The sequence below is a fragment of the Parus major genome, chromosome 11 (assembly GCF_001522545.3).
Source record: "Parus major isolate Abel chromosome 11, Parus_major1.1, whole genome shotgun sequence".
In the NCBI taxonomy this organism is placed as follows: Eukaryota; Metazoa; Chordata; class Aves; order Passeriformes; family Paridae; genus Parus; species Parus major.
This window is the reverse complement of record NC_031780.1, coordinates 10,788,626-10,816,212: the sequence shown is the minus strand read 5'-3', so window position 1 is coordinate 10,816,212 and position 27,587 is coordinate 10,788,626. Positions and strand designations below refer to the sequence as shown.

Below are 27,587 nucleotides of genomic sequence, written 5' to 3'. Positions count from 1 at the left end.
CAATCTAACCAATATGATGTAGTGAAAATATTAATAATTTTTTGTATAGCACCATTTAGTAGAGACACATCAGTGTATTTTATATCTTTCCCTCTGATTCTGGAGTTGGACAGTAACACTGCTGTTACACTGCATTAGGAAATTACTATTAAAATACTGATGCTCATAGATCTGTTATGCATCAGCTTTGCTTGCTCCCATACCCTGGAAAGAGTGTTTCATGTTTGCTTTTGAACTCTAAAAATAAAAGTATCATATGCTTACATGAAAGAGAAAATAACTATTAATTAAACAGAAGTGGATAAGAGAGGTACATTATTTCAATGTTCATTTGTTATCAAATGTTGTCCTTTGGTTTTAGGTACAGCCAAAGTATTGATTAGAGTGTCCCAGAACATGCAGCTCATGTTAGGGGAAATTTTGAGTAAAACCTCTATCTTTTCTTTCTCCTGCATGGCAGAAGAGAAGATCAAATCGGCAAGTTAAAAGGAAAAAATATGCTGAAGAAGGGGAAGGGAAACAATCAGAAGAGGAAGCAGCTAAAGTTTCTGTTAAAATCAAAAAGAATTCTGCCCCTTTACCTGCTGAACAGCCTTTGCAATTATTTGTGGTACGTAAAAATTGGCTTGGTCTGTAGGAACTTTCTATTTGTCTGAAGGAGTTCAGTGAATAAAGCTCCTAACTTGGAATACATTATTATTTCTAAGCCACAGTTTAGTGTGATGTTTTGCTGAGGTCTTAAAAGCTGGAAGAAATTACTTGTTACTGTTTTTTTGTGTTACAAACATCTGCTGACTTAATTGAAGTAAAGAATAAGACTAAGGATTGGTATATCTCAAGTAATTTTTTATGTGTCATAGGCATATGAAAAAGCTCTATTCTAATGTTACTATGACTTACAAAAGCCTCAAATTATTTGGGGGATCTCTGCTTACTGAGGTATTGAAAAAGGACACTCCTCTCCCCACAAACCTTTTAGGCTTGACTGTTCAAACTTACTGTCGAGCCACTCAAGGTAAACAGCGTGGCAGGGAAGAAATAGAAAAGAGTGTTTATGAGATGCTTGAAAGAATGCCAGCTGTTGGAAGGAAAGGAAGGAGAATGATGGTATAATTGGGAACAAATCAGACAAGAGGGAAAGTGACTGACTGTTTCAAGCAACTTGTACAGATCATCTCTGTCTCTGGAACCACAGCCCCAGTTGTGGCAGACCCATGAAATCCCATCTGTGTCTCATCTAAGCCCTGCTGGAATTCTCAGCCACGACCTCCCCTCTGATTGCACAGCATGTTTGTTACCTGTGTGCAGGGTAGATGGATCACACTGAATTTGTCACATGCTGGGTTTCTTTCCTCTTTTTCCACCTGTCTGTCAGAGCTCTTCTTCAGTTGTGTATAACTAAATTCTGTGTATGTCCAGTGCATCAGTTGAACTCAGCAGGGGATTCAGAGTGTCTGGCAAGCATCAGAATCCCCAGTGCTTGCACTAAGTGTGTTTGGCAGGTGAGCACTGCAGCTGATGCTGCTTGGAAGCGCCAGACTTGCTGTACTTTTGCGTGTAAACCTTTCTGGTACAGACATGGATTCTAAATTTTACTCCCAGCCTGTTAGGGAATGCTGCTGGTGGAGGTTTACCTTTATTGCTCATCTTCTGACAAGTCACATGTGGTTGAAGGTTTTAAGCCTGAGAGAGAGGGCAGTTTTATAATACCATTGTTTTCCTGTGTTTATAGGAAAATCCAAGTGAAGAAGATGCAGCAATTGTAGACAAAATCTTATCCTCCAGGGTAATAAAGAAAGAAGTAAGTGTTTGTCATGGGATAAAATAGTTTATTTGAAAAAGGGGTTTGCATCTATCATTTTACATTTCCCCTGAACTTCATTTTCCAGGTATCTGCTGGGATGACAGTAGACACAGAAGAGTTTTTTGTAAAATACAAGAACTAGTAAGTATTAAAAAGTTGTTTCATTGGATGTTTTGACTAAACTGTTTAGTATCATATTTATATACTCAAGTTTTGTATTGTTTGAAGGTTATTTTTGTCATCTGTTGACATTTTTCTTTACCAGTTTAATCTTTAAATTTCTAAGAATATGGCAGTAATAATTTTAAAACTATGAGTATTGTGAAACCAGCACTGTCCAATAAGCTGACATCCTTTATTTGCTAAAGAACAGAATTTTTTTGAGAAGGTATTTATTAAATTAGAAGATATATTTATTAAATTCAGCAGGGACTACCTGCCTGAGGTAAATTTTAATTTCATGAATTTAAATCATAAGTGTTTTGTGAACCTAGATTAGATTTACAGTGTCATGAGTTTAGGAGATGCTGATGTAGTAGTTGGATTTATTGTTTCAAAAAGAAAGAAAAAAACCTGTGGTAGAAATGATTTTACATCAAAAGCATGAAATTTAAAAAAATTGAAGAAAAAGAACTTTTCCCATATTTTATTTTAGATTTCATAACTATTTCCCTTTCACTAATCAATTCATGATGCTGAAAATCCAAGCTTATTTTAAATTTCACATATGTGAATAATTTAATCAGATTTTTGCTAAAATAAATGTTGGGGTTTTTTTGAGACTCTGATTCCACATATTATTGGGGACCATTTACCTTGTGTTTTTCTGAAAAGGTAAAATCTGTCTTTTCATCTCGGAATGAGTAATCCCCAGCTGTACTTTCTTTCTAGCATATCTTTCGAAAGCTTAAAAAACGATGAAAATATACTGGAAAGGGGTGTGAGGAAGAAGAAATATGTGTACTTCTGTAATGTACTTTCAGAAAGGCTCTCCTGGGGGTCAGGTACTGGTGCTGCTGGTTCCTCCTCTGACTCAGAGCTTCTCTCCCAGCCCAGTCCAGGGCAGGTTCCTCTCTGCCACGGGCTCTGCTGCTCCTCCTGAGCTTTCCATGGGCTGAGCTTTGTGATCCAGCAGTGCCTGTGGAGAGGTGGTCACAGGAGGTACATGGGAAAATCAGATCTAGTATATGAAGTAATTTATATCTCCAGGTACTTTCTGATAGAGGTGTCAGATTTTAAACTTGACTTGTTTAAGCTCACTTGAAATAAGCTTGTTTCTCTTCTTAGGACACGTGAAAATAATTTGGGAATCTATAGAGTTCTACAGATTCCAGCTCAAAAACGCTGCATTAACTGGTTGCTGCATGATGATTATTTGGAGGGAGAAATCTTTGATCTTTATGGTGGATTCTGTTATTTTAACTGTATATTAAAAATAGATAGTAAGCCTTTGCTTTCACCGATGTGTTAATGTCAATCTCTGTGATTTTAGCTCATATCTCCACTGTGAGTGGGCCACAGAACAACAGCTTTTAAAGGATAAAAGAATCCAGCAGAAAATAAAGCGATTCAAAGTAAGGAAAGCACAAAGAGCTCACTTTTTTGCAGATGTGAGTATGAAATAAAAATTAAATAAGCCTTTTTTTTCCTTGTAGAATTGTGATTAGTAGTTTGCTTTTATATAAAGGAGCTGATTGTTAGGAACTAAAAATGAGCCATTGGTGTTGGTAGCAGCAGGGGGTGGGTTATTTAATGTAATTTAAAGAGCAAGTCTTCTGGAGTCACTGAATTAAACTGACTTACATGGTCTAAAAGTGGAATTGGTTGAGTAACTACTTAGAAGTGGTAAGGAGGGAAGGATTATGTCAGTATGGCTAGTTTCTTCAGGACTTCCACAAGACAGCACTTCATCCCAGAATGAGTGGATCTAGTGTTTAATCCCTCTGGAGTGAGTGTTGCCCAAGAGAACCAAGGGGGTGTGTGCAGAGGGCTAGTGTGGGATTTAAGGTTTGTGCAAAAACCTCAATAACTTCCAACTACCAAATTCATTTTGTCTATGACAAGACCAAGTCTTAGTAAATACCAACTGTTTTTGCTTCTCTACTGATTTTATTAATCTTTCACTGCAGATGGAAGAGGAACCTTTTAATCCTGACTATGTTGAGGTGGATCGGGTATTAGAAGTGTCTCTTTGTGAGGATAAAGACACTGGTGAGGTAAATATGTCTTAAAGCAAGTCAGGAAGATACAGCTACAAATTGTGTTTGACAATTGTAATTTTATCAGATCTCAGAGTAATGCTTTCATGATTTTAAAGCTTCAATAATATTTTTAATGAGACATGAAATTCTTGTCCTTTCCTGTGCTAGCTCTGGATTTGAAAGAGAAATCATAATTTAATATCTTATATTTTTATTAGTATTACTAGGTCATAGTAGGCAAAGCTTAGGTGTTGACTGACATAAATGTGAGGTTCAATAATTGTCTTGTGAGTTCCATCAAAAGGCTGATCCCATATACTGTCCTGTCTCTCTGATAGTGGCATGGGGTCACTGGTAATAAAAGCTTTAGGCAACCAGTGATTTGAAGTGCTTTGATAGCCACCAGTGAACCTTTCCCTCTGTATTTATCAAAATTCTTGTTTTTAATTTAAAGTACCTCTCCTGGAAAGCTATTACAGAACAAAAACATTCTGAGATTAAAAAAAAGAAAACAAGAAAGCAAGTCAAGCAATTAAATTGCCAAAATTCAGAAAGAGTCTGAGACAAGTGGAGATCAAAGACTGAGAAGAAAGTTGTTGATTAAGGCTGTTGGAATATCTATAATGCTTATTCTGCTTGTGTGGATAGCAAAATGAGCAGACTTTTACCCAGTGATTTCTGCATTAATCTTGCTAAAGCAGGGTTGAGACTTAGAATGACTTTTCATTGTATGCAGCAGATTTGTCATTAAACTTTTAGAAAAAAATGTGTTGTCATAAGACTTTCCCCTCAGCTTCTGGAATGATGGCTCTTTATTTGGTTTTAAAATATTTATGTACTGAATCTAAATAAGATAATCTGCTTTGGTTTCATTTTTTCTGTATGTTGTTCATCAAACCTGTAAAGCTTTATCAAAGTTTTGTTGGTAAGACCTCTGGTTTAGGAGCTCTGAAGCTCTGGTTTAGACCTTGGTAGCCTGATTTGGGCAGTGGAGGAAATGTCCTGGGTAGCACTTCTGCAGTTAGTTCTGCTGCCCTGCCCCATTTCCACAAATATCAGAAATACTCTTAATTTATCTTTCCTGAGACTAAAACAAGATTTGCTTGTGGGTAACTGGGACTGAAAAGCACTCCACAGGTCTACAGAAAGTGGCAGGGTATGGGGAGCCAAGGATAAGTAGGTAAATAACAGGAATCTCTTATGAACATTTAAAAAATTGTCAGAAATGTGCTTTTGATTCCAGCTCTCGTGTAAGCAAGCTACTCTAATAGTAAGGCATATTAACAGTCTGTATACTAAATTAAAAACTGATAACATTCAGAATTTTCTTCTGCAGCCTGTTATTTACTATTTAGTAAAATGGTGTTCGTTGCCATATGAAGACAGTACGTGGGAGCTGAAAGAAGATGTAGATCAAGCAAAAATAGAAGAATTTGAACAATTGCAAGCTTCCAGGCCTGACTCAAGGAGATTGGTAAAATTATATCTAATTTACTTGTCTGTCTTGGTAAATCTGACTTGGTTTTCCCAACTTCAAACTCCTGTATTAAAACATAAGGCTTATTGACATTCTGTGTAAAGCATCTGTGTGCCTTGAAACCTAGGAATAATAAAATACTCAGGTAGGCATAGATAAATATTCTTATCTTAGTTGTTGCTCGAAAAAACTAAGCTTTTTATTTAGGAAAAAAATGGAAGTACTGTGACTCTGAGTTTCCAGCTGAGCAATGAGCCACACATTGAAACTGGCTATCACAGAACTGAGCACCTTTAAAATGAGCAGAATCCAGGATGACATATTCTCTATAAGCGCCAGTTTTTAGAGAATAGAGTTAAATTTTGTGCTTCAACACTGAAGGGAATTGGCAAATGAGATCTGTCAAACAGGTTCTGTAATTTTTTTCTGCTTTTATTTTTCTTCTTGTCATTAAAGAGCTAGCTGAAAGGAAGAAAAATATGTGTAATAAGGAAATGTGTTTTATCTTGAAATTATCAATCTTCTGTCTCCTAAAGCAGGAGGAAGCAAAATAGTTCTATTTCAAGTCCTGTATGTCATTGTCAGAGTAGGACATGTGTCCTGCGTGGTGTAGTACAACACTTGTTCTAACTTCTTTTACATAACTAAATATGCACAGTGTTTTAATTTGGAGGCTTTGGAATTTATTTTAATGGTTTTTCCATCTACGGATAATGACAGTAGTCACGATTAACATCTTCGTATTATATTTGAGTTCATTTTTGTAGTATTTATTTAAAATCCTGACATTTTGGCATGTGGGAAGAAGAGCTTTTATACCTCTGTTACCATATTTGGCAGTGAGAGAAAAAGATGATTAAAGCGCAACTGTACAACTGACAGTCATCTCAGCATCAGCAACAAGTATTTTTGCTTCAGGCTCCAGCAGCTACAAGAAATTATTTGCTGACTGCAGCCCTGCAAGCAGGAGCGTGGCTGCTCCGGGAGTGGGGGAGTGGACAGATGGCAGCTGGTGGGAGAGGGGAGGAAGCCACAGCTGCTGGGGAGGGACAGCTCCTGCTGCGCGCAGACCTGGGCTCAGGTGATGCTGACGCTGGCAGTGCAGAGACAGAAAATCCACATGGAAAATTCAGAGCTGCCGCATAAAGCCACATGAGTCTCGAGTCAATGCAAGCTTTTATAAATGCTGAGAAATGGGGAGGGAGAGGGGGGGAAGTACAGCTGGTGAGAAAAGCTCCTACTAAAATTACTTCACTTGAATGTGTGAGTTTGTTCACATTGGCATGCAGGAGCTATCAAAAGAGTTTTCTGATGGAATCTACCTAGTATCAGTCAAAAACTGCGTGATTTCATCTCTAAGTTGCCTGATAAGCTAGAGGCCAGGCTGTTCCAGGCTTGGGAACTCATGTGTTTGTGTGTCTATATACATAAATATTTTATTTGTAGCGTCTCAGCTTTCCTCAGCTTGTAAAGCCCCTGAAGGTGATGCACCTTGATACTCTGTTTTGTCATGGCCTTTGTATCATGACCCTGCCGATGCTGATGCTGTTTTGATCTGATCCCTTGGGGAAATCGTTCAGGACGCTGAACCTCTCCAAAGTTTACTTTCTTGTACTGGTCCTGGCTTCCTGCTTTGGCAGTGGGACAGTATATCAGCGGTGCAGGAGGGAGAGGGCAAGATCAAAGTAATTGTGTAGGTGCCCAGACTGCTTCAGTATCAGCTGCCAGATCTCCTCAAGACTTCAGGGGTGTTGTTAACCCCAATACTCAGTTGGCTCTCTTGTAGGTCAGATGCCTGATCTTAGAGCTGCCAAAGTGAAACTTCATGTAGACTTGAAATTTCATATATAAATGAATCTGTGTGCCATATTATTCCTGCCAAAGTATTTGTATTCTATTTTTTAGAAACCAGTTGCTTAATTTAATTATCATATGGACTTAAATTAATTTTTTAAAATAGCAATTCATAGAGAAAAATAAAGACAAATTTCGGATTTCTGCAGACTGTTAATTAGTAAGTGATGTTAACAGTGACACTTCACTTCTAAGGTTGAATAATAACATTCTAAATCTAAAGTGATACACTCACAAAATAGTGGGGTTAGATATTTTGGAAAAATAAAGCATGTATCAATCTGTACATATATTAATCTTTCCCTTAAAGGACCGACCACCTCCAAACTCCTGGAAGAAGATAGAACAGTCCAGGGAATATAAAAATGGCAATCAGCTCAGGGAATATCAACTGGAAGGACTTAACTGGCTCCTATTCAACTGGTACAATAGGTATATGCATGGAATATTTTTTAATGTTGATTTTAAACACTATGGAGTGAATCCACTTTTATTGGGGATGAATACTGTTTTAACTAAATTTATTGCAGCTTCTCTGCTTATAGCTAAAAGGATGTAACTGGAACAAATTTCTCTCCTTTTGGGTGCAAGGATTTTTATCAACAAAAATTAACAAGATATTTAAAATAATGCAACTAACATAACTGAAAATAAATTTTCAATGGCTATGAGGAAATTAAAGCAAAAACCACCAAAGTGCAAGCTTTCACATTTTTTGAAACTGGTAAACACTTTCATCTTTCAAAGTGATTGCTAGAAATAATATAATAAAGTTACCTCTCTTCAAATGTAAGGCTAGTGAATAATAGCATTATCTGTATTTTAAGCATTAATACTATGTGTTATGAACAGAAATATACTCACTTGGAAGATCTTTTCCAGAATGACCTATTTTCTCTGTTTATAAATTGATTTTCTGTTAATGAATCTTCCTGCTTACTGTATTTCCAGAGTACCAGTTGCATGCCCCTTGTAGAGATGATGGCAGCAGGTGTAGCATTTTGCCATGCATGTTATTGATCTGCAGAAGGAAAACTGATTTTAATTCTCATTCAAGCAATGCAGAGCTGTGTGACATTTGCAAACAGAGTGAAGGGCTGCAATATATGGTGGAGGGTGAACATGGAGTGATGCTTCATGCAGTAATTTAGTTATAGGCATCTGTCTAGTTCTAGAATCAAAAAGGGAAATTTGTTAATGATGCTCTAATGCACTCTTTTCATGTGAGTGTAGCTGGGATACTTTCCATGTGTGATTTCCAGGGAATCTTTATTAATTTCTAGCAGTTTTGTCAAGGTGAATGTGCATGTAGGAAACCTGCTTAATTTAAATTCATTTAATTAGGGCAAAGGTAGTCCCAAAAGAACACTTCTGGAATATTTTTGTAGAACTTCATGGAACATTGCATTCTCAGGTTTTGACAGTGCTAAACCTAATGTAAAGTTTTACACAAAGGTTTTGTGCACATTCTTTCACCTTAGCTAGGGAATGCTTTCAAGGATCTTTTTGCAGTGCCTCAGTTTTGACTGTTGTTGTAAACTGGTATATTTGAGCTCTGTTTCTGTAAATCGTTCATTTTAGTAATGGCTTTAGGGTCTGTACTTTCTTTGATGATAGTAACAAATAAATATTTTTTGCTTTCAGGCGAAATTGTATTTTAGCAGATGAAATGGGCCTTGGCAAAACCATTCAGTCCATTACATTCCTGTATGAAATCCTCCTGACTGGTATAAGAGGCCCTTTCCTGATCATAGCTCCACTTTCCACTATAACAAACTGGGAGAGGGAATTCCGCACGTGGACTGACCTGAACGTTGTGGTGTACCATGGAAGTATGATCAGCAGGCAAATGATTCAGCAGTATGAGATGTACTTCAGGGACTCCCAGGTATTGTAACATCACTTGTGTGCAATAACTCACCCAAAACATGGCTCAGGTGGCAGCAATGACAAGGGTACTTGACATTATCTGTGTGTTTATCTGGGCAAAAGTCACTTCACGTTCCAGGATATTATATATGAGCATCTTCAACAAATGCTTACTGGGTAAATTTAGTGGCAGTGTTTGCAGCAAGATGTGTGTGTTGTTTCACTGTGCTGAGTAATTTTGCAATTGAATAGCAGTGACGCTGGTACTCTTGTGGAGATTAAAGTGTACACAGATGGTTGCAATTGGGTCCTGAATTTGAAGATCAGGGAGAAAAAAAATAATACTGATTAAGCTCTGCTACCTTTATGTAGCTGATTTCCTTTTGCTGTTAACTGTGTACAGGCTGAACTTGCTTGCCTGAAATACACGCCATTAAATGACATGAGAAAAATTTGAAACCTGAGTATTTTAAAAGGTTTTTTCCCTTTTTTATGTATTTTGCATAAATAATTTTTTTATTGCCATGGTATTTCTTCAAAATTTATAAAGCTGACAATTTTTTATTAATTAGTGCTAAATATCAAAATGACATTGTGTTTGCCTAGTGAGTTATTCTGTACTGTGTTGCTGTAGGCCTTACATGTCTTTGTCAGACCAATGGAGTAAACTGGATATTAAAGGTTTTCATTTATTATCAGCTGATGCTGTGATTACTTAACTGTATGACTGCTAAATGTATTAACATCATATTTTGATTGATCAACTAGAATTTTTCCTGTCACCCTTCAGATTTTCTCAGTGTTAAAGAAATGGGGTTTTATCTACATGCACCTTTTGAAACAGTTCTATTAGATGTCTGTATTTTAAAAGGGATTCAATTTTTTCTCTTGCTTAGATAATACCGGATTTAGGTCCATGAATAATTACTCATTAGTATTAGTTAGAGAGTTACAAAGATTATTAAATGTGATGACAAAGCAATTTAGAATGTAAAATCCAGTGTCTGGCTCCTGGCAAAATTTCAACAACAAAATGTGTAAATTGAGTAGATGGGAGGGAATGTAACAAATTGTGTGTGTTGATAAATTTCTAGGGCCGTATTGTTCGAGGTACCTACAGGTTCCAGGCCATTATCACAACTTTTGAAATGATTCTTGGTGGGTGTCCAGAATTAAATGCAATTGAGTGGCGGTGTGTTATTATTGATGAAGCTCACAGACTGAAGAACAAAAACTGCAAACTTTTGGAAGGACTAAAATTAATGAACCTTGTGAGTAGCTATAGTTCACTTTTTGGGGTTGATTTTAGTTCAGTCTGGTATGATAAGAAATTAAAAATTTGCTTTACATGCTGAAAAGACCTCTAAAGCAGTGTTTCTTGAGAGATAACTGTTCCTGATACTCTTCAAACATATGTGGTTTTGATAGCTTATGATAATATATTTGTGATTAAACAAAATGTGGCGAGTTCTCACTGTAAGCACAATCTATTTCTGATGATACTGTTGTATAGTTTTTGTTTTGATTAGGATGAAAGTGTCATTTAAAATTTGCTTCAGTTTTTGTTAAATTGTGCAATGTGTTAAAATTTAGAAAGTATTTTAAGCAAGTTATTTAACAATAAAAGCACGCAAGTAGTAGAATTTTAAACAGACTGTCTAGTCCAGTAGTTAAGATTTTATTTTGTACAGCTCAAGAGTTTTAAAAGCAGATACTACCATGTATCAGATGCACCATGACTAGTTTTGCATTTTTTTTATTGCTTCATTATTACTTTCCTGTGTGTTCTCCGAAGTCCTCTGAGTTGCTTTCTGATACATGCTCAGTGTATATTTTTTGCATTATGGAGAGGGAGGATTATAAATCTGTGAATATTACAGGAAAAGTTGAAGTGTTTACTCATTCCTTCATTACAGATGTGAGAAAAGGAAAGGTACTAGAAAACACTTACTGGTGTTTTTTTAATAAATCTGCTTATCTGTATTACCTGTGTACTTAGTGACACACAAAACTGGTGTTTTCAGGTTTTGATGCTTAGACTTGACACAAACATTTTTGCAAATGTGTGCAGATAAGGTTATGTAAGGTGTTTTTTTTGCCTTTTCTAGGAGCATAAAGTGCTGTTAACAGGTACCCCACTGCAGAACACAGTAGAAGAATTATTTAGCCTCCTTCATTTTCTGGAACCATTGCGTTTTCCTGCTGAATCTACATTCATGCAGGAGTTTGGAGACCTTAAAACAGAGGAGCAGGTATGAGTTCATCTGAGCTTTAGAGTTTAGAAGGGAGTGCCTTTTCATTGAGCTTTTCATGTTCCAACAACCAGTTGTGCTTCCTTTAGGTTCAGAAACTACAAGCTATCCTGAAACCCATGATGCTCAGGAGATTAAAAGAAGATGTAGAAAAAAAGCTGGCTCCTAAGGAGGAAACCATAATTGAAGTAGAACTAACTAATATTCAGAAGAAATATTACCGAGCGATTTTGGAGAAGAATTTTGCTTTCTTATCCAAAGGAGCAGGGCAGGCAAATGTACCCAATCTGGTTAACACTATGATGGAACTCAGAAAGTGTTGTAATCACCCTTATCTCATCAAAGGTAAATACAGGATAAGGACTGAATTTTGTTTTTACTTATTTTTTAACTCATATTTAAAATATGTAAGAATTTTGTAACAATTCTTCGATGTTTTCTTCAGATTTTCCAAGGATTGGATTAGATGGAAACATTTTTTTGATAGATACAAGACAAAGTTGTTTATTTGTGATTTGCATATTTTAGGCCTGAAGGTTGGACTTGTTCTGTAGGATTTCACAGAACATTTAGAAGCAATTATCTCACGGAAATGGTACAGCTCTTTAAAAGCAGTATGAACAAGAACTTTAGGTCTAAGTTTTAAAATGAATGTTTCCTTCGAGTGATATGATCTCTGTCATTCTTCATTGTTTTTCTCACTTACTAAAACAAGTGTTTTTCCTGACTTGAAAGAAAATACACTTTATGCTCCAAAAGTTTTGGCCGTGGTTTCAGAAGTAGTATTCAAACCACTGTTTTTTTGCAAAGACCCATTTAAAATACCACAAAGACAAAAGAACTTTTTTTTAGTAGGTTTTTTACATACAATACTTGAGAATATGTATTTCAGTTTTTGAAATTTGGAGGGGGGGATTCACCTCATTCAGGGTGTTTTTTCTATGGTGTTCTGCTTAAAATCTTAAGATGTATTTTCAAAGCTAATAAAAATAAATGTTCTTCCTTAGACTTCAGATCCATGCAGAACTCTCTTCTGTCTCCATCAGTGCCTAAAGGGGGATATTTAGAGTACAGCACTGATTTTGATAACTTAGATTTGAATGTATGTGTAGATACATCCATAGATATGGATTTGTATTCTTTGATAGGTGCTGAAGAGAAGATCCTTGGAGAGTTTAAAGAAACATATAGTCCAAGTGCTCCTGACTTCCACCTGCAAGCAATGATACAGTCTGCTGGTAAATTGGTTCTTATTGACAAGCTTCTTCCAAAAATGAAAGCAGGAGGCCACAAGGTCCTTATCTTCTCTCAAATGGTGCGCTGCCTTGATATTTTGGAGGATTACCTTATACATAAAAGGTAAGATTCATGTTCTATATCCTATAGTATATCGTTCTGTGTGAATGGTAGTGCAGGATTAATTACAGCAGCCCACCACAGCTGGGAGTTCTGTTTTCTTTGTTTGCTAATCAGTGTGTAACTTTGTCTTCTGTGATCATTTGTTCACAGCTGATTAAAAACTTCAGAGAAAAACTAAAAGAGAGGTTGTCCAATTTGAGTAAACCATGTGCCTTCAGTCTGTTGCTTTTTCCATTAAACATTCAATTATGTATATACTGTTTTTACATCTTCTATCAGAAACCAGGTTCTGACAACCTGATAAGTTCAAGTTTATCATTGTGCAAAGCCCAGGAAGTACCAAATGTGTTCTTTATTTAGATGGTGTTGAACTGGGACCAGATAGGTCCAAGATACAGTTTCTTACCTCCAAAGGAATGTAAACACGAAGTGATAAACAACTGGGGATATGTTTGTTATTAATGTAAAAGTGCAAATGTTCTTCCTATCTTTTCTAAATTGCCTGCTTTGAATTTTGCAGCAGAGCTGAAGTGCCAGCCATAAACCTGCTCCTTAGGCTGCTGGCTTTTGCCATCACATGTAATTGCACCCTCTGATTATTGCAGGCTATTGACTCCATGGAAACTAAATGCTGATTTGAGCATGTGACTCTATAAATGCATAAAACCTTAAACCTGGTTACAATTAGTAGTTGCTGTATCAACCTTAAAATGTATGAAAAGGCATAGTTGTTGTTGTTTTACCAGTGGTTTTGTTGCAATGTATGTACTGCTTTGAGGTGTGTAATTGTACTACTACATCATAGTAATACCGAGTTAACATCTTGAAAACCAAAAATTATTAATGTTAAGCCTTCCTGCAGTGGATGCTGGAATACTGGATAGTAGATTATTTTAATACCTGTTTTAGTGATAGTTTTATATGAAAGCTGTCTGTTAGAACTGGGAGTGCAACAGTTTCTATGTTTTATTTTAAAAGATTAATTTTAACTTCATAGTAGTACTTATAATTCAGTATGGAAAATGTTCCTTTTTCTGCAACGTTCATTTAGACCAGTGAATCATATCTACAGCTGGAATCTTTTGAAATCCATAGAAGCTGAAATTTGCTGTGTGCTGCCATTTGATTAGAAATGTTGGAGTGCACACATGATCAGACTTAGCACTTAACAGAATTCAGGCCCGTAGGAGATAGATGGCTGCCTGCCAGAATGCCTGTGGTCCTGTGGATTATCTGCTGTGCCATTTTATAGCTGATGAGATGAAAAATGGTTGTGAGGCTTTTTGACTACTAAATACACATTCAGCATCTTACTCAGTTTACAAGTACAGAAGTATTTGCTCCCCTTTTAAGCATTTTGCTTGATTTCAGAGATTTCAAAGCAGTCTTTGTAATTGTCAAAGGTAACAAATGACAGTTTTATTTTAGACTTGAAAATTTGCGGGGTTTTGTCTAGGAGACCTTGATACTGTTTAAGGTGCTGTTATGTCATTTTTGTTCCATTTCTCTTAATCTTTACAGAATCAATATGCAGTTTGTCCAATGACAGCTCACCAAGTTCTGGTTTCTGCTGATTGCTTGGCTATCCTTAATGTGTTCAGGCAATTTGGTATATAATACAAGAGTACTCTGTCCTGCTTCTGTGACCCTAGTCAGGGATCCAAGGATAATATGTGAAAAACCTGAGTGTCCACATGGGACTTCAGGTTAGGGTGTGTTTTAATGCAGCTCAGTAATACAGGTATAATCAGGCAGTTGCTTAGTGGACAAAATGCAGAAGAACTTGTCTTAGAATGCTCAGTGTTTGGACCTGCTGATGTGCATTGGTACTACAGCTCTGCAAGTTCTGACACGACTCCTTGTTATGTTACCCGCTGCTAATCAGAGTTAGTCTTTATCACTTTCATTTGCTGTAAAGAGCAAATATGTAAGCAGTAGACTTTTCAAAGGACTCTAAATCATAAAGCCATTTGTAACGCTCTGTGTGTGGTGTGTGTGGCCATTTGCAGGTATCTGTACGAGAGAATTGACGGGCGCGTGCGAGGGAACCTCAGGCAAGCTGCCATCGACCGCTTCAGCAAACCAGACTCGGATCGCTTCGTCTTCCTCCTCTGCACCAGGGCTGGGGGCCTGGGCATCAACCTGACTGCTGCAGATACCTGCATCATTTTTGACTCTGACTGGAATCCCCAAAATGACCTGCAGGTAAATTCCTTTGAGCGTGGTAAAGAGCCCTAATTAAACCAAATGGATAAAAATTTCACTGCTTTGAATGCTGTCTCTGTTTGAACACACATAATTTTAAAATGTTCATTTTTTTAAGGCATGTTTTTAAAGTTTTTGATGTCTTTAATTCAGAATAGATTTCATTTGGTTGGGAACTTCTCTTTCAAATCAGTTAATTTTGAAGTACACAGCACAGGTAAAGTCAGTGATGTGATAAAGCCCTTAAGAATTGATGACACTGTGGAACCAGGAGCTATGTTTTGCATGTACTGACTAACACAGTTGGAACATAATATACTGAATATACATATATATGGAATATACAGAAAAGGATTAATATGCAATAAGAAAAAGTGAATTAATCAAATCTAGGAATTGGATACTGACATTGAAATAATTCTCAAGTTGCAGCTCCTTTTCTATTTATATCAGGAGATCAGCTAACTTAGGAGCTAGCAGGTCTTTATATCTGGTGTTACTGCGAGGCAAGTACCAGTCTGGAGCATTCAGCACAAGTCATTCTTCTGCAGTTTTTTTGCTATACTGTGTTTAGAAAACTGTTCACAATGTGGAAAATGTCTGATAGCTTCTGTTTACTTATATGTGTGTTGACTCCTTTTGAGTTCATGCTCTTGTTTTTGGATTGAGCTACAGCGAAACAGTTTTTAAAAGATCAGTATGTTATTCCTAGCTAAGTCCAAATTCTAACTGCCCTCCTCCCTTCCTTCCAAAGGCTCAAGCCCGATGCCACAGGATTGGTCAGAACAAAGCAGTGAAGGTCTACAGACTGATCACACGTAATTCCTATGAGAGAGAGATGTTTGACAGAGCAAGTCTGAAACTGGGACTGGATAAGGCTGTCTTGCAGAGTATGAGTGGAAGAGAAAACAGTGTTGGTGGTGTATGTAGATTTATTTCCTGAAATAACCTTCCTTTTGCTTTTGTAATCATGTGGGAATTACTTTAAATTACAGAAGCTGCCACTTTTCTCTTTTTCTGTCATTTGCATTTCCATTCTGTTTTCTGATGTGGACTAGCAATATAGTTGATTTAATTTTAAATCTTGTCAGTTATTACTATTTTCTGCTCCGTAAAGTTCAAGGTAGATAATGTCAAAAGTTAAAACAAGGAGAAGTTTCTCTTTGTTTCCTCATATCTTCTCATTTTAAGATAATATGTTATTTTAAGTATGGACAGGTAATTTTTTTTAAACATGCACATCATGGTGTTGAGAATAACCAAAAAAATATAGAGGCATACCTGTAAAAATGTGTACTGTGAGCACCTAATTTATTATTGCAGCTGTCAGCTAGACTTTTCTCTCAGCTTTTAATACTCCAGATTAGGCTTATAGATCATAAGGCACAGTTAGGTTGTGGAAAGATGGGAAAGCGGCAGAGTTCAGGGTTCTTTTTTTCTTGACTGTCTAAACCTGATTTTGTTTGCTTAGATCCAACAACTCTCCAAAAAAGAAATAGAAGACCTGCTTCGAAGAGGTGCCTATGGTGCCATTATGGATGAAGAGGATGAAGGCTCCAAGTTCTGTGAGGAAGACATTGACCAGATTCTGCAGCGTCGGACTAAAACCATCACAATTGAATCCGAGGGAAGAGGCTCCACGTTTGCCAAGGTGCAGAACAGCAGGGTGTTCTGGGACATTAAAGAGCTGTGTATGTCACTGGGTGTTGTAGAGCTTAGGCCTTATTTTTAAGTTATGCTTACTTGTGTTTAATGTGTGTGTGTGTGAGGTGCATATTTTGTGTTCTTGCATCTGGATGCTTACGTTAACATGCTCATAAAAAATCAGATTGCCACAGATTCTGTAAACACCAGGTGTAAGGAGCATGCTTGAGCAAAGATGAGTAATGAATCTGTGCTGCTTTGGAAAAGGCTGGGGGTTGTGTAATGAGTTGCATTAACCAAGAATATTTTTTAAAAAATTGTTTATAGATCCATTTGTATTTAGATACATTAAGGGCATTAAGGGGAAAATATATATGACAATAATTAATAAGGTTAAAAATTGTCAGGCCTATTCTAAAAATGCATAAACAATATATTTTAAACCTTGAGCTTTTTGGAAAGAATTGAAGAAGCAAAATAAGAAACCTCCTAAAATAGCAGTGAGTGGTGATACATATATGTACATGGGAAGGAGGCTGAGAGTGTAAAGTATCAAACAGTAAAACTGAGCTTGGGGTGTGAGCACTTCATGAATGCAATTGTGAGGATTCCAAAAGAATTAAAAGGGCAAAGAAAAAGTTAAAATAGTGTAAATGTATATTTATATTCTTAAATAGCAATATTTAAAAATATTTATTTATATGTTTAATTAAGTTTTCTTATATCTTGCTGATTATGGCTTAAATGAGAAGTAGATTTTTAAAGATCATCATCACTGTCTTTTTATTAGAAGAGTTAGAAATTTTTATATGTATTTACTCTTTTCCCAAATGCAGTGTATCAGGGTTTTTTAAATGCCTTCTGAAATTAAGCCTATTCCGTGCACTCAGGCGTTGATTGTTGGCAGCTTAAACGCCCCTTTGAAATTTCCCTCAAGCGAGTACTTCTGTATGAGATGAAATCCCCAAATGCTGATAAGCCTCTTCAAAAGATTCTTTTTTTCTTCCATTCAAGTAATTTAGATTCAGACTTAGAAGCAGAAAAATCTTGCTGCTTAATGTTCTTCTCTCCTGATGGTGCATAAAAGTTCATTAGATTTTTCTGATACATTATGGATCTGATTTTTAAAAATTAAGGGGGAGGAGAACTTTTGAGTTGCTTTGCAGTGTAAGTAACTTTTAAAGTCTTAATAGCTGCTTGGGAGATTTTTGATGAAATAAGGTCAGGCAATCTTCACAGCAGTGAGGCAAACTACAAACTTTTGATGTATGATGTTGGTAAGCTTTAGTTTTATTTATTACAGGCTAGTTTTGTTGCATCTGGAAACAGGACTGATATTTCACTAGATGATCCCAACTTCTGGCAGAAATGGGCCAAAAAAGCAGAAATAGATATTGATGCTATCAGTGGTAGAGTAAGTACTTTTTTAATGTGTGTTTTTTCAAGTATGTTCTTACTGTTGAATTCTGAAATTGCAGGTATGGGATTTATGTTGCTTTTTGATTACTATTTCAACAAATCAGGCTTTTTTCTGCTGGCTTATTTGTGCAAGAGCAGACATCCTGCTGACAGCTGTAGTATTTCCTATTTCCCTGCTGTCCAGAAAAAAGTTAGGACGTTTGTGACTTTTGTCAAAGATCTGAAAATGATTGAAATCATGGAATTATTCTGATTTCCCCATTTCTCTGTCTGTAAATCTTGGACTGGAATCTGCAAAATATGTGACTAAGACCTGTGTAAATTTTGTAATACTGAAATCTCTGTCCTATACTTGAAGACATTCCCCATACATATGATTCAAAGAAGTTTTAGTGCCCTTTTCTCTTACAAAGACTGCAGAGTAGTCTGTCTAAGTGTTTAGCTCAGAAGAGATACTCTGTGTTTTTGTGACTAATGTACTGGCATTAGCATATGAAACTCATTTTTTGATGCCTTAAATACCACAAAATGTTTTGCTTGCTCCATGGGTATTCAGTGTCTTTGTGAAATAGCTGTGAATGACAAGAGATAGGAATTATTTCTGAACTAAAGCCATGTACTAAAGAAAAATTTGCCAACTGTTTCTCTCATGAGGTTTGTTTGCCATTTTGCAGAACAGCCTTGTTATTGATACCCCAAGAATCAGGAAACAAACACGACCCTTCAGTGCTACAAAGGATGAGCTGGCAGAGTTGTCCGAGGTGGAGAGTGAGTGCGATGAGAAACCAAAGCTCCGGCGGCCGTGTGACCGTTCCAATGGCTATGGAAGGACAGAGTGCTTCCGTGTGGAGAAGAACTTGCTGGTCTATGGGTACTGTGTGCATCCTTCTTCATTCTGTGGAGTGCTTTAAAAATACCGCTTTGTCCATGTCCTAAATTTTATTTGTGGAATAACTTAACTCTATGTCGTCAATAACCTGGTGTGCGTGCAGAGAATGTATTTAGAACAGGAATTTATCTTGTACCCTGTAATAAATCTTCCTGACAATTTGCAATTAAAGAAACATTAAGAAAGAAGGGTGAAAATCTTTCTTCAAATGAGATTATAGCATTTTAACATGGGCACTACAGGAGTCTCTCTTAAAGTCATTATTGTAAGTGCTGCAGGCAGGCTCAAGACTCCTTAAAAAAATGTCTGAAATAAAGCCTTTGTTGGTAACTTGATTTTCATAATTGTAGAACATCTTGCACTTCTGTGAGGCACAAATAGGAACTGAGAATCTAACCAGTTATTTTAAGCATACTGAAATCAGATAAGTTGATTTGGAAATCAAATATTAGGTCTTCCTCACCCATCTTACAATAAAAATAATAGCATTCGTGCCAGAATGAGTTCCCATCAGTTTAGTGTCTGAAGTTTAAAACAACCATCCATATTTTTTGTAAAGAAACACTTTTTGTTTAGAAGTCAGTTTTAATCAGGTGGAGTTATGTTGCAAATGTTACTTTATTATTTCTAGTCAGTAGCTTAAGCTGAAAGAAAAATGTTAAAAGCTAAGTATTTTTAGCGAAAAATTCTTTTTTGTAGAAGTCTGTAGCTACCCCAGTGTTTCATTTCCAGGTGCTGATTTGTGTTTCACTTTGGACTAGGTGGGGTCGATGGAGAGAAATTCTGTCCCATGGTCGCTTCAAGAGGCAGCTAAATGAGCAGGATGTGGAGATAATTTGCCGAGCCCTGTTAGCCTATTGTCTCGTTCACTACAGAGGGGATGAGAAAATAAAGAGTTTTATATGGGATCTCATCACCCCAACAGAGGATGGACAAACACGAGAGTTACAGAACCACCTCGGTAAGGATTTAATGTGTTTCTGCACTTAAACAGCTTCATATATGTGTGCCTGTGATACTGGGATAAAAACAGCTAAAAAGCCTCTCTGAATGCATCCTACTTGAAATAAATGAGATTTATTTCAAGCACACAATTCAACTGATGGGCAAAGAAGTGTCATAGCTGCTTTGCGTTGGATTTGATGGCTTACCCAAATGGTGCTTTGGTGAGAATTTCATTTCAGTTGATAAGAACCTGTTCTGTTTCACTGTATGTGACAGCACAGTCCTCATTTCCCCCTCTCCTATTTGTCCTTACTGGTGATGTGTACTCCAGAGATGACACAAAAAAGACTCACAGTGACTGATGTGAGTGTTGTTCCTGCACTGCAGGTCACAAGTATAGGATATAGGAACTGTAACTATTGTGGCTATCTATATCTATAATTTTAATATTTTACATTATATAGGCTTATCAGCCCCTGTGCCTAGAGGAAGAAAAGGAAAAAAAGTGAAGACCCAGGCTAGCACTTTCGATATACACAAAGCTGAATGGCTTCGAAAATACAATCCAGAACATCTGTTGCAAGATGAAGGATACAAAAAGCACATAAAACACCATTGCAACAAGTAAGCAGTAGCTGAAGTGTGAATGTCCTTGATATTTTTCTTCTAGTTTCTCATTTTCATAGACTTTAAAATAGTTGTGGCAATAGGAAGAAAGATGTTTTTAATGGTATTAGTTTGATTAGAAATAATAGATAATAAATAGATTGTGGTGTATTTGGAGATGAACAGATGATTTCACATGTAAAATAATTTTTGAACTGGTTTTGTCTGTGGAGAGATTTGCTAACATGTTTAGGATGCCTTGCAGCAGCCAAAGGACTAAAGAGTGGGAGTGCTTATCAAAGAGACTGAAAGCACTGAAGTTGTTGCCCCTCAATCTTACATGCTGTTTCCCTGGCACATTTTCTAGTCTTCAGAGAATCTGAGTTACTAGCTTGTGAAAGCTTAGTCATTCGTGGCAGTGAGCTTGGTTTAGATAAATTACTTTTCTGTAGCAAAACTTCTCATATTCTGCTGGGACAATTCATACAGCCTGTAGTCAAGAATTGAGATAAAGCATGGAGAAGTCATTGGGGTCACACACCAAATTGTGAGTGAGAAGGAATAGAAAGGTTAAGGCGGGGGATGTTCACTGTCAGCTCACTTAATCCTCTCTAAGGGCATGTTCTAAGCAGGAAAAGGGAAATAGCAGTTTGTTCTTAGCAATATTTTGTGAAGCAAGTGAAGAGTTTTCTGCTGACCCTGGTCTTCAGGATTTAAAAGAAATTTTGCAATGAAACAATTCGTAAATGTGATGGCAATAAAAAGTCTTAGCTCACCTGAGCTGGATGTTAAAACAGAAGGCAGTATATTTTAGGAAAATGACTTGAAATCTCTGTGATACTACAAAAAACAAAACAAAACCATCCACAATTATTGAAAGCTTTTAGAGCTCATATATCTGTATTTATCTTTTTTCTTTATTTAGGGTCTTACTTCGAGTAAGAATGCTGTATTACTTAAAACAAGAAGTCATTGGTAATGAATTCCAAAAGGTCTTCGATGGAACTGATGCCAGGTGAACTATAGAGTTTTTTTACTTGTTTATTTCAAATGTCAGATGAAAATTCAAGAATCTGCCTAGACCTAAATAAGAAACGTTAAAACTAAATGTGTTTATCCTTAGGCTGTGAGGAACATGTTTTTGTTTTCTCTTTGTTTACTAAACACTTCATCAGCCTGACATGTGGTAGTTCTTATTCCTCTTTATGAGTCTAGCTATATAAAGTAAAATAATATGAGTCAAATAGACTGAAGAAGTGAATGAAAGATAAATTATGTACTTGACATGATAATTGGCAGGTTTTCCCATGCTTTTGATTATGTGCTGTGTATTCCATTAATGGCTTTAATTTTTTTTTACTTATTTTTTTTTAATGCAAGTATTGCTGTTTTGAAATTCTTGAAGTCACTGCTACATGAGCTTGTGGCAGATAGAAAGTTGTAATTTGATTCAGAAATACTAGTGAGCAGTCCCTCTCATGCTATTAAATACTAACACAAGATAATCCTTGGTTTGCAAAGTTGTGCAAGCACAGGCTGCTAGGAGCTGGTGAAGCGCACTGAGGGAGGAAGAATGTTTTATACTGGTTTTGCTTTGGTATTCTTTCCCTGTTACTGATCTCAAGTACAAAATACCAAACTGTCTGGGTGTTTTGTATTGCTGGTTTTAGGGTTTTATTTGTGTGCTTGAAGAAAGAAGTTTAAAGTCCCACATAAAATAGAAGTGTACTAAGAAAATATAAAAAATTATTTTTTCCTCTGAATTCTATTGATGTTGGTATGCTCTTGGTGATTCTCTTTAGTGAAATTGATGTTTGGGTTCCTGAGCCAGACCACTCTGAAGTTCCTGCTGAGTGGTGGGATGCAGATGCAGATAAATCTCTTCTAATTGGAGTTTTTAAACACGGTGAGTAATGAGGGTGACTGTGTATGCACTTTCCCACATCCCAATATAAAAACAGCCTACACTCACTATTTTTGTTTGTTTGTTTGTTTACTCTGGAAGCTGAATTTTTGCCACTCTTTTTCCTTTATAGGTTATGAGAAATACAACACTATCAGAGCAGACCCAGCTCTTTGCTTCTTGGAAAGAGTTGGAAAACCAGATGAGAAAGCAGTTGCTGCCGAACAGAGAGCGAATGATTATATGGATGGGTATGGAAAGGAATGTTTGGGGGCCTTAAAGCAAACAGATTTGAATTAACATGCTGTACTTTATTCTCTTCCTAACTGGTTTTACGTGAGTTTGGTGTCATTGTTGTAAGGAATACAACTTTGATTTTACTCCCATAGGGTGGAAGAGAGGAATGATATAACAACTACTGAAGTTTGGGAGTTCACAGTTAAGGGAAAAATGCAGCAACTTATTAACAAGGATTCTACCGTGTGTTGTTATATTAAAAATACTACTTAGACACTGAAGTGCAAAAGCATTCAGAGGTGAAGTGCTACAGACCTGTTTAACTTGATTTCAGGTCAGCTTTTGATGCCTTAGTCTTGTGTAGCTGACCAGTGACCCCAGTAGATCAGTGTGAGAATTACTGATAACTGCTGAGAGAGAGAACTGCCTTTATTAATTTCCTCATCACTGAGGTTTTTATTTGTGGTCCCAGGGAATACCTTTGAATGATACAGTGAATTGGGGGAAGTAGGATTCAAGCCAAAGCTGCCATGAAATACTGTCTTCATTTCAAACAGAAAATTAAATACAGTATCTTTTAAATTTTAATCAGTTTTGCTTAATTGAAAAAACTGTAAGAACTTTTCAGTTAGTAGTGTAAAATGTTACTAAAATGGTTTCTTTGTGTTGAAATTTTAACAGGGATGTAGAAGATCCAGAATATAAACCAGCACCAGCACTGTTTAAAGATGACATAGAGGTATAGTAGGCACCAATTCATATCTCCTTTTAACACTCACTCACTTAGACACTTCAACAGACAGTCATTTTAAATTTAATACTTCTACCTTTTGGTTGAGCAAATTATTACCTTTTTTTCCTGTATTTCTTTAAATTGATAAAGCTTACTCCATGTGTTTCTGAAGTTGTCTGGGTGGATGGGAATGGTAGGGAATTGTTGCATGGTTCTGTTGTATGCCCTGTTAGCCATTTAGCCAAATTATTTGTTAGTTCTGTTCTTTATCATATTCAGAAATTGTTGTAAGGTGTATGTTTGATCTAAATCTCTGGAGAGGGCTGTATTTTAAATTGTGCTTTGCTTTTGTTTTATTACAGGATGATGTTTCATCCCCAGGTGATCTCGTAATAGCAGATGGAGGTAAGTCCATAAGACCTTCAAATCTGAGCCAGTTGCTTTTGTGTTTTGAATTGTTTAATTCTTGTGATTTGTAGCTAAAACATAGATTACCTTGAGTAGAAAAATTTATTTTTCCCATGACTTGGTTTTCATATAGATGGACAAATGATGGAAGGGGACAAAATCTATTGGCCCACTCAGTCTGCCTTAACAACGCGTCTGCGCCGCCTGATAACAGCTTACCAACGAACAAGTAAAAACAGGCAGGCCCAGCAGATGCAGCCAACATTCCCAGTACAAACCAGTATGATGCAGCTTCCATATGAAGAAGCTGCACTAAATCCAAAGATGGCTGCTAAGATTGAAAGACAGCAAAGGTATGTGCAGCATGCAAATGTACTGTTTTAATCTGCCCTTATGTAAAAAATGGTAAAGACTTAACATGTGAAACAGTGAAGAAATTGACAGAATTTCACATTATTTTTTCTTGCTGGTCAAGATGGACAAGAAGAGAAGAGGCTGACTTTTACAGAGTTGTGTCCACATTTGGAGTGGTGTTTGACCCTGAAAGGGGACGGTTTGACTGGACCAAGTTCCGAGCGATGGCTCGGCTGCACAAGAAAACTGATGAGAGCTTGGAGAAGTACCTGTATGCGTTTATGTCAATGTGCAGGAGGGTCTGTCGGCTCCCCTCAAAAGAAGGTGGGTGTGTATGTTTTTACTTTTTAAATTTGTGTTGTCAGTACTTAGCTTGAAAAGGTTTTTCTTTCATGTGTTGGAAGATAAAAATGGGGGAGGAAGAATTAAGGAAACAAGGTGAGAGTAAAATTGAAAGCTTATAATGGGGAGACATGCATTAACTGATTAAAGTCATCTACTTAAAGTACTGATATATTGGTTTTGGCAGATTCTCATTTGTTTTGTTTTAATACAGAACTCGTGGACCCAAACATTTTTATCCAGCCCATCACAGAGGAACGTGCTTCCCGGACTTTGTACCGCATCGAGCTCCTGCGGAAAGTGCGAGAACAGGCTCTCAGACACCCCCAGTTGTTTGAGCGACTAAAGCTGTGCCAGCCAAACCCAGACCTACCTGTCTGGTGGGAATGTGGGACTCACGACAGGGATTTACTTATTGGAGCTGCTAAGCACGGAGTTAGCAGGACAGATTATCATATTCTTCGTGATCCTGAACTCTCATTTATGTCTGCCCAGAGGAACTATAATCAAAACAAAGTGGCTCTCTCAAGGACTTCTACTCCACTCTTGCACCAGTACCAGATGGCATTATCTGCTTCTCCTCTTACACCTCAGTCAAGACTGTCAGATGCTAAAGTGAATGCTTTTGAGGATGCAAAAGCTAAAAATGAAAATCTGAAAGAGGACCCTCAGTCTTCTGAAGAGGAATCCATGTCTACAGAGGAGACACAGACAATACTGAAATCTGAAACTTTGAGTCCCAGAAATGGCACCCCAATACAAATTACAGACCACAGACCTAGTGTGAAGGCTGAGACAGACAGGCGCATGGTGGCAGCAAGGACAGAGCCTCTGACTCCAAACCCAGCTTCCAAAAAACAGAGAGTCAGCAAAAGGGGGTCTGACTCTAGCTCTGACTCAGACTCTGACTCAGATAGATCATCCTGTTCTTCCAGGTCATCATCTTCATCCTCTTCGTCTTCCTCATCTTGTTCCCAGTCTCGATCTGGCTCTAGCTCTTCATCATCTTCATCTTGTTCTTCAGCATCTTCATCCTCCTCCTCATCGTCCTCATCATCATCGTCGTCGTCATCATCATCGTCTGAAGAGAGTGATAGTGATGAAGAGGAGGCACAAAAACGTGGTATGTGTGTAGTCTTACTTCTGCAGTATAACTCTTAACTGAACTAGCTTATTCTTAATGAAAAAATGTCTAAAAAAGGCTATTAAATCCCACAGAAATAAACTTTATTAAACATTAAGTAAATGTAAATAAACATATTTGCTTGATTCTTCCAAGTGAGTTGGAAGAATTTAAGGAATACTGCTTTTTGTTTGCTTCATATCAGTGCCTTGGGTGAGGTTCTTAGGATGTGTTGACTGGCTTCCTAAGCAAGGTTGCTGTGCATGTGGTTCATGTGTGGGAGAGCGGAATGGACAGATTTTCTTGAAATATACTATGTGTGTGCATTCCCTACTATGGGTTCTTTTTCTTTCTAAACAGATCCTTTAGGTTTTCCTGTTTGTTTTTTCCACTCTTGCTCACCTGTCTGTGTAGCTTCCTCATTGTTCTTTCATGAAACCCGCAAGCTTCCTTCTGTCCAAAGTCATATCAGCTGCTTTCTTTTTTGAACTGGAGGTGCCCAATGTTTTTACACTGAAAATTTTCAAACACTTAAAAACGTTTCAAAAAATCCACTTAAAAAAAACTGCTTAGGCAAGACTGAGGTGACTGCAGCACATAAGACCACATGACAGAGACACAGTGAAAGCTTCAAACTAGAAGCAAAAACCTCTGATCAAGTTGAGTTTTTAATAACCCAACCATTCATTATTAAGTACACTCCTTACTTTGCTGCTGTGAAGTGGCCTCTACTTCCCCCACTGAAATTTAGAATGTGGAAAGATTTCTTTGTGTAATACAAATGGCAATAGAGAAGGGAAGAGAGTGGAGGTAGGCAATGGAATTAAAAACCTATTTTTTTTCCAATACTTAAGGGAAAAAAGCACTGTCTTAATCAGATGGATTTTCTTGTCCATGGAAATGAAAAATGGAAACCACAGGGTTAATTTACTGGGAAAGTGGTTACTGGACAAGTGAAATGCCACTTACAGAAAATTGTTAATATGCTGCTGCTTGTAGCAGAGAAAGGACATTTTTAGAGGAAACAGTTGTATGCAGATATAAATATTCAGATAGAGATTGTGGATACCATAAGTGTGTTACCTTGTTTTGTGCCAGCTTGGTCTGTTTAGGCAAGTAATCCTGCCTTCCTCAAACTGCAGAATCACATAAAGCGGTTGGCCTTTTTGTTTTGGGGTTATTTTTGGTGATTTTGCTGTTGGTGTTTAAGAGGTTGGTAAATGCTGGAAAGTTCACTGAACTTTATCTGTATTTTAGTTTTAAGCCCAGGTTTTTTTCACTGGTTGCACAGTGGCAATGACCCTTTGGCATTCTTTCCACATTTGAAGCATCTCTGAAGGGAGTGCTGGATTCTATCAGATGACTCAGGACAGAGCTATTGTTAAGGACAAATTTAATTTCTGAAGAGCTTCCCCTCTTACTCCTTGTGCTGATGTAGTAGTTACATTTTCAGGCAACACTTCTTTTGTTGTTTCAGACTGTTTCCCCATGTCATAGTGAAACTTCTGTTGCTGTATGGATGGAGGCAAAAGTAAAATACTAATGATGAAATATAAGAAAGTCAGAGGACACACTGGAAAGATAATAGGAAAAACCTCAGTGATTAAAAATTGAGCAACTGAGTTATGCAGGCACACATGTTTAAGGCATGGAAGATCCAATGCAGTAAATTAAATGGGCTGTTCTTTAAAGTACTATCCCAATGGATTTGCCATGTGCTGGTGATAGATACCTTTGATTTCAATTTAATTCTACACTTCAGTGAATGTTGTCTTACAAAGGAAATATGTTAAGTGAAGACTGTCTGTTAGATTACTCTGAAGTATGTCTGTTTACAAAGAGCTAAATGTTTGACCTCATAAGCTTCAAAATACTAACAGAGGAATACATGTGGAATTTACATCCCTAGAAGAGGATCAGCCTGAAAAACCTAAGAGATTAGTTCTTTGGTTTAACTTTGTGT

At 37.0% G+C, this 27,587-nt stretch overlaps 1 protein-coding gene across 8 annotated transcripts in view; it reads left to right on the top strand.

Annotated features, from left to right (window-relative positions):
• The window catches only part of CHD9 (chromodomain helicase DNA binding protein 9), an 85,140-nt gene that overhangs the window by 45,531 nt on the left and 12,022 nt on the right, over positions 1-27,587 (top strand). For all 8 annotated transcript variants that reach the window (XM_015639770.3, XM_015639771.3, XM_015639772.2 and 5 more), the window contains 27 exons: positions 461-610; positions 1,733-1,801; positions 1,890-1,945; positions 3,297-3,414; positions 3,934-4,020; positions 5,342-5,479; positions 7,647-7,768; positions 8,981-9,224; positions 10,300-10,476; positions 11,314-11,457; positions 11,547-11,802; positions 12,606-12,816; positions 14,826-15,021; positions 15,776-15,943; positions 16,493-16,672; positions 17,969-18,079; positions 18,759-18,955; positions 19,735-19,934; positions 20,383-20,542; positions 21,450-21,539; positions 22,327-22,430; positions 22,561-22,678; positions 23,346-23,403; positions 23,760-23,802; positions 23,939-24,158; positions 24,281-24,483; positions 24,716-25,624. In XM_015639770.3, the coding sequence (XP_015495256.1) occupies positions 461-610; positions 1,733-1,801; positions 1,890-1,945; positions 3,297-3,414; positions 3,934-4,020; positions 5,342-5,479; positions 7,647-7,768; positions 8,981-9,224; positions 10,300-10,476; positions 11,314-11,457; positions 11,547-11,802; positions 12,606-12,816; positions 14,826-15,021; positions 15,776-15,943; positions 16,493-16,672; positions 17,969-18,079; positions 18,759-18,955; positions 19,735-19,934; positions 20,383-20,542; positions 21,450-21,539; positions 22,327-22,430; positions 22,561-22,678; positions 23,346-23,403; positions 23,760-23,802; positions 23,939-24,158; positions 24,281-24,483; positions 24,716-25,624 (4,729 nt within the window). The remainder of the gene's footprint in view (positions 1-460; positions 611-1,732; positions 1,802-1,889; positions 1,946-3,296; positions 3,415-3,933; positions 4,021-5,341; positions 5,480-7,646; positions 7,769-8,980; positions 9,225-10,299; positions 10,477-11,313; positions 11,458-11,546; positions 11,803-12,605; positions 12,817-14,825; positions 15,022-15,775; positions 15,944-16,492; positions 16,673-17,968; positions 18,080-18,758; positions 18,956-19,734; positions 19,935-20,382; positions 20,543-21,449; positions 21,540-22,326; positions 22,431-22,560; positions 22,679-23,345; positions 23,404-23,759; positions 23,803-23,938; positions 24,159-24,280; positions 24,484-24,715; positions 25,625-27,587) is intronic.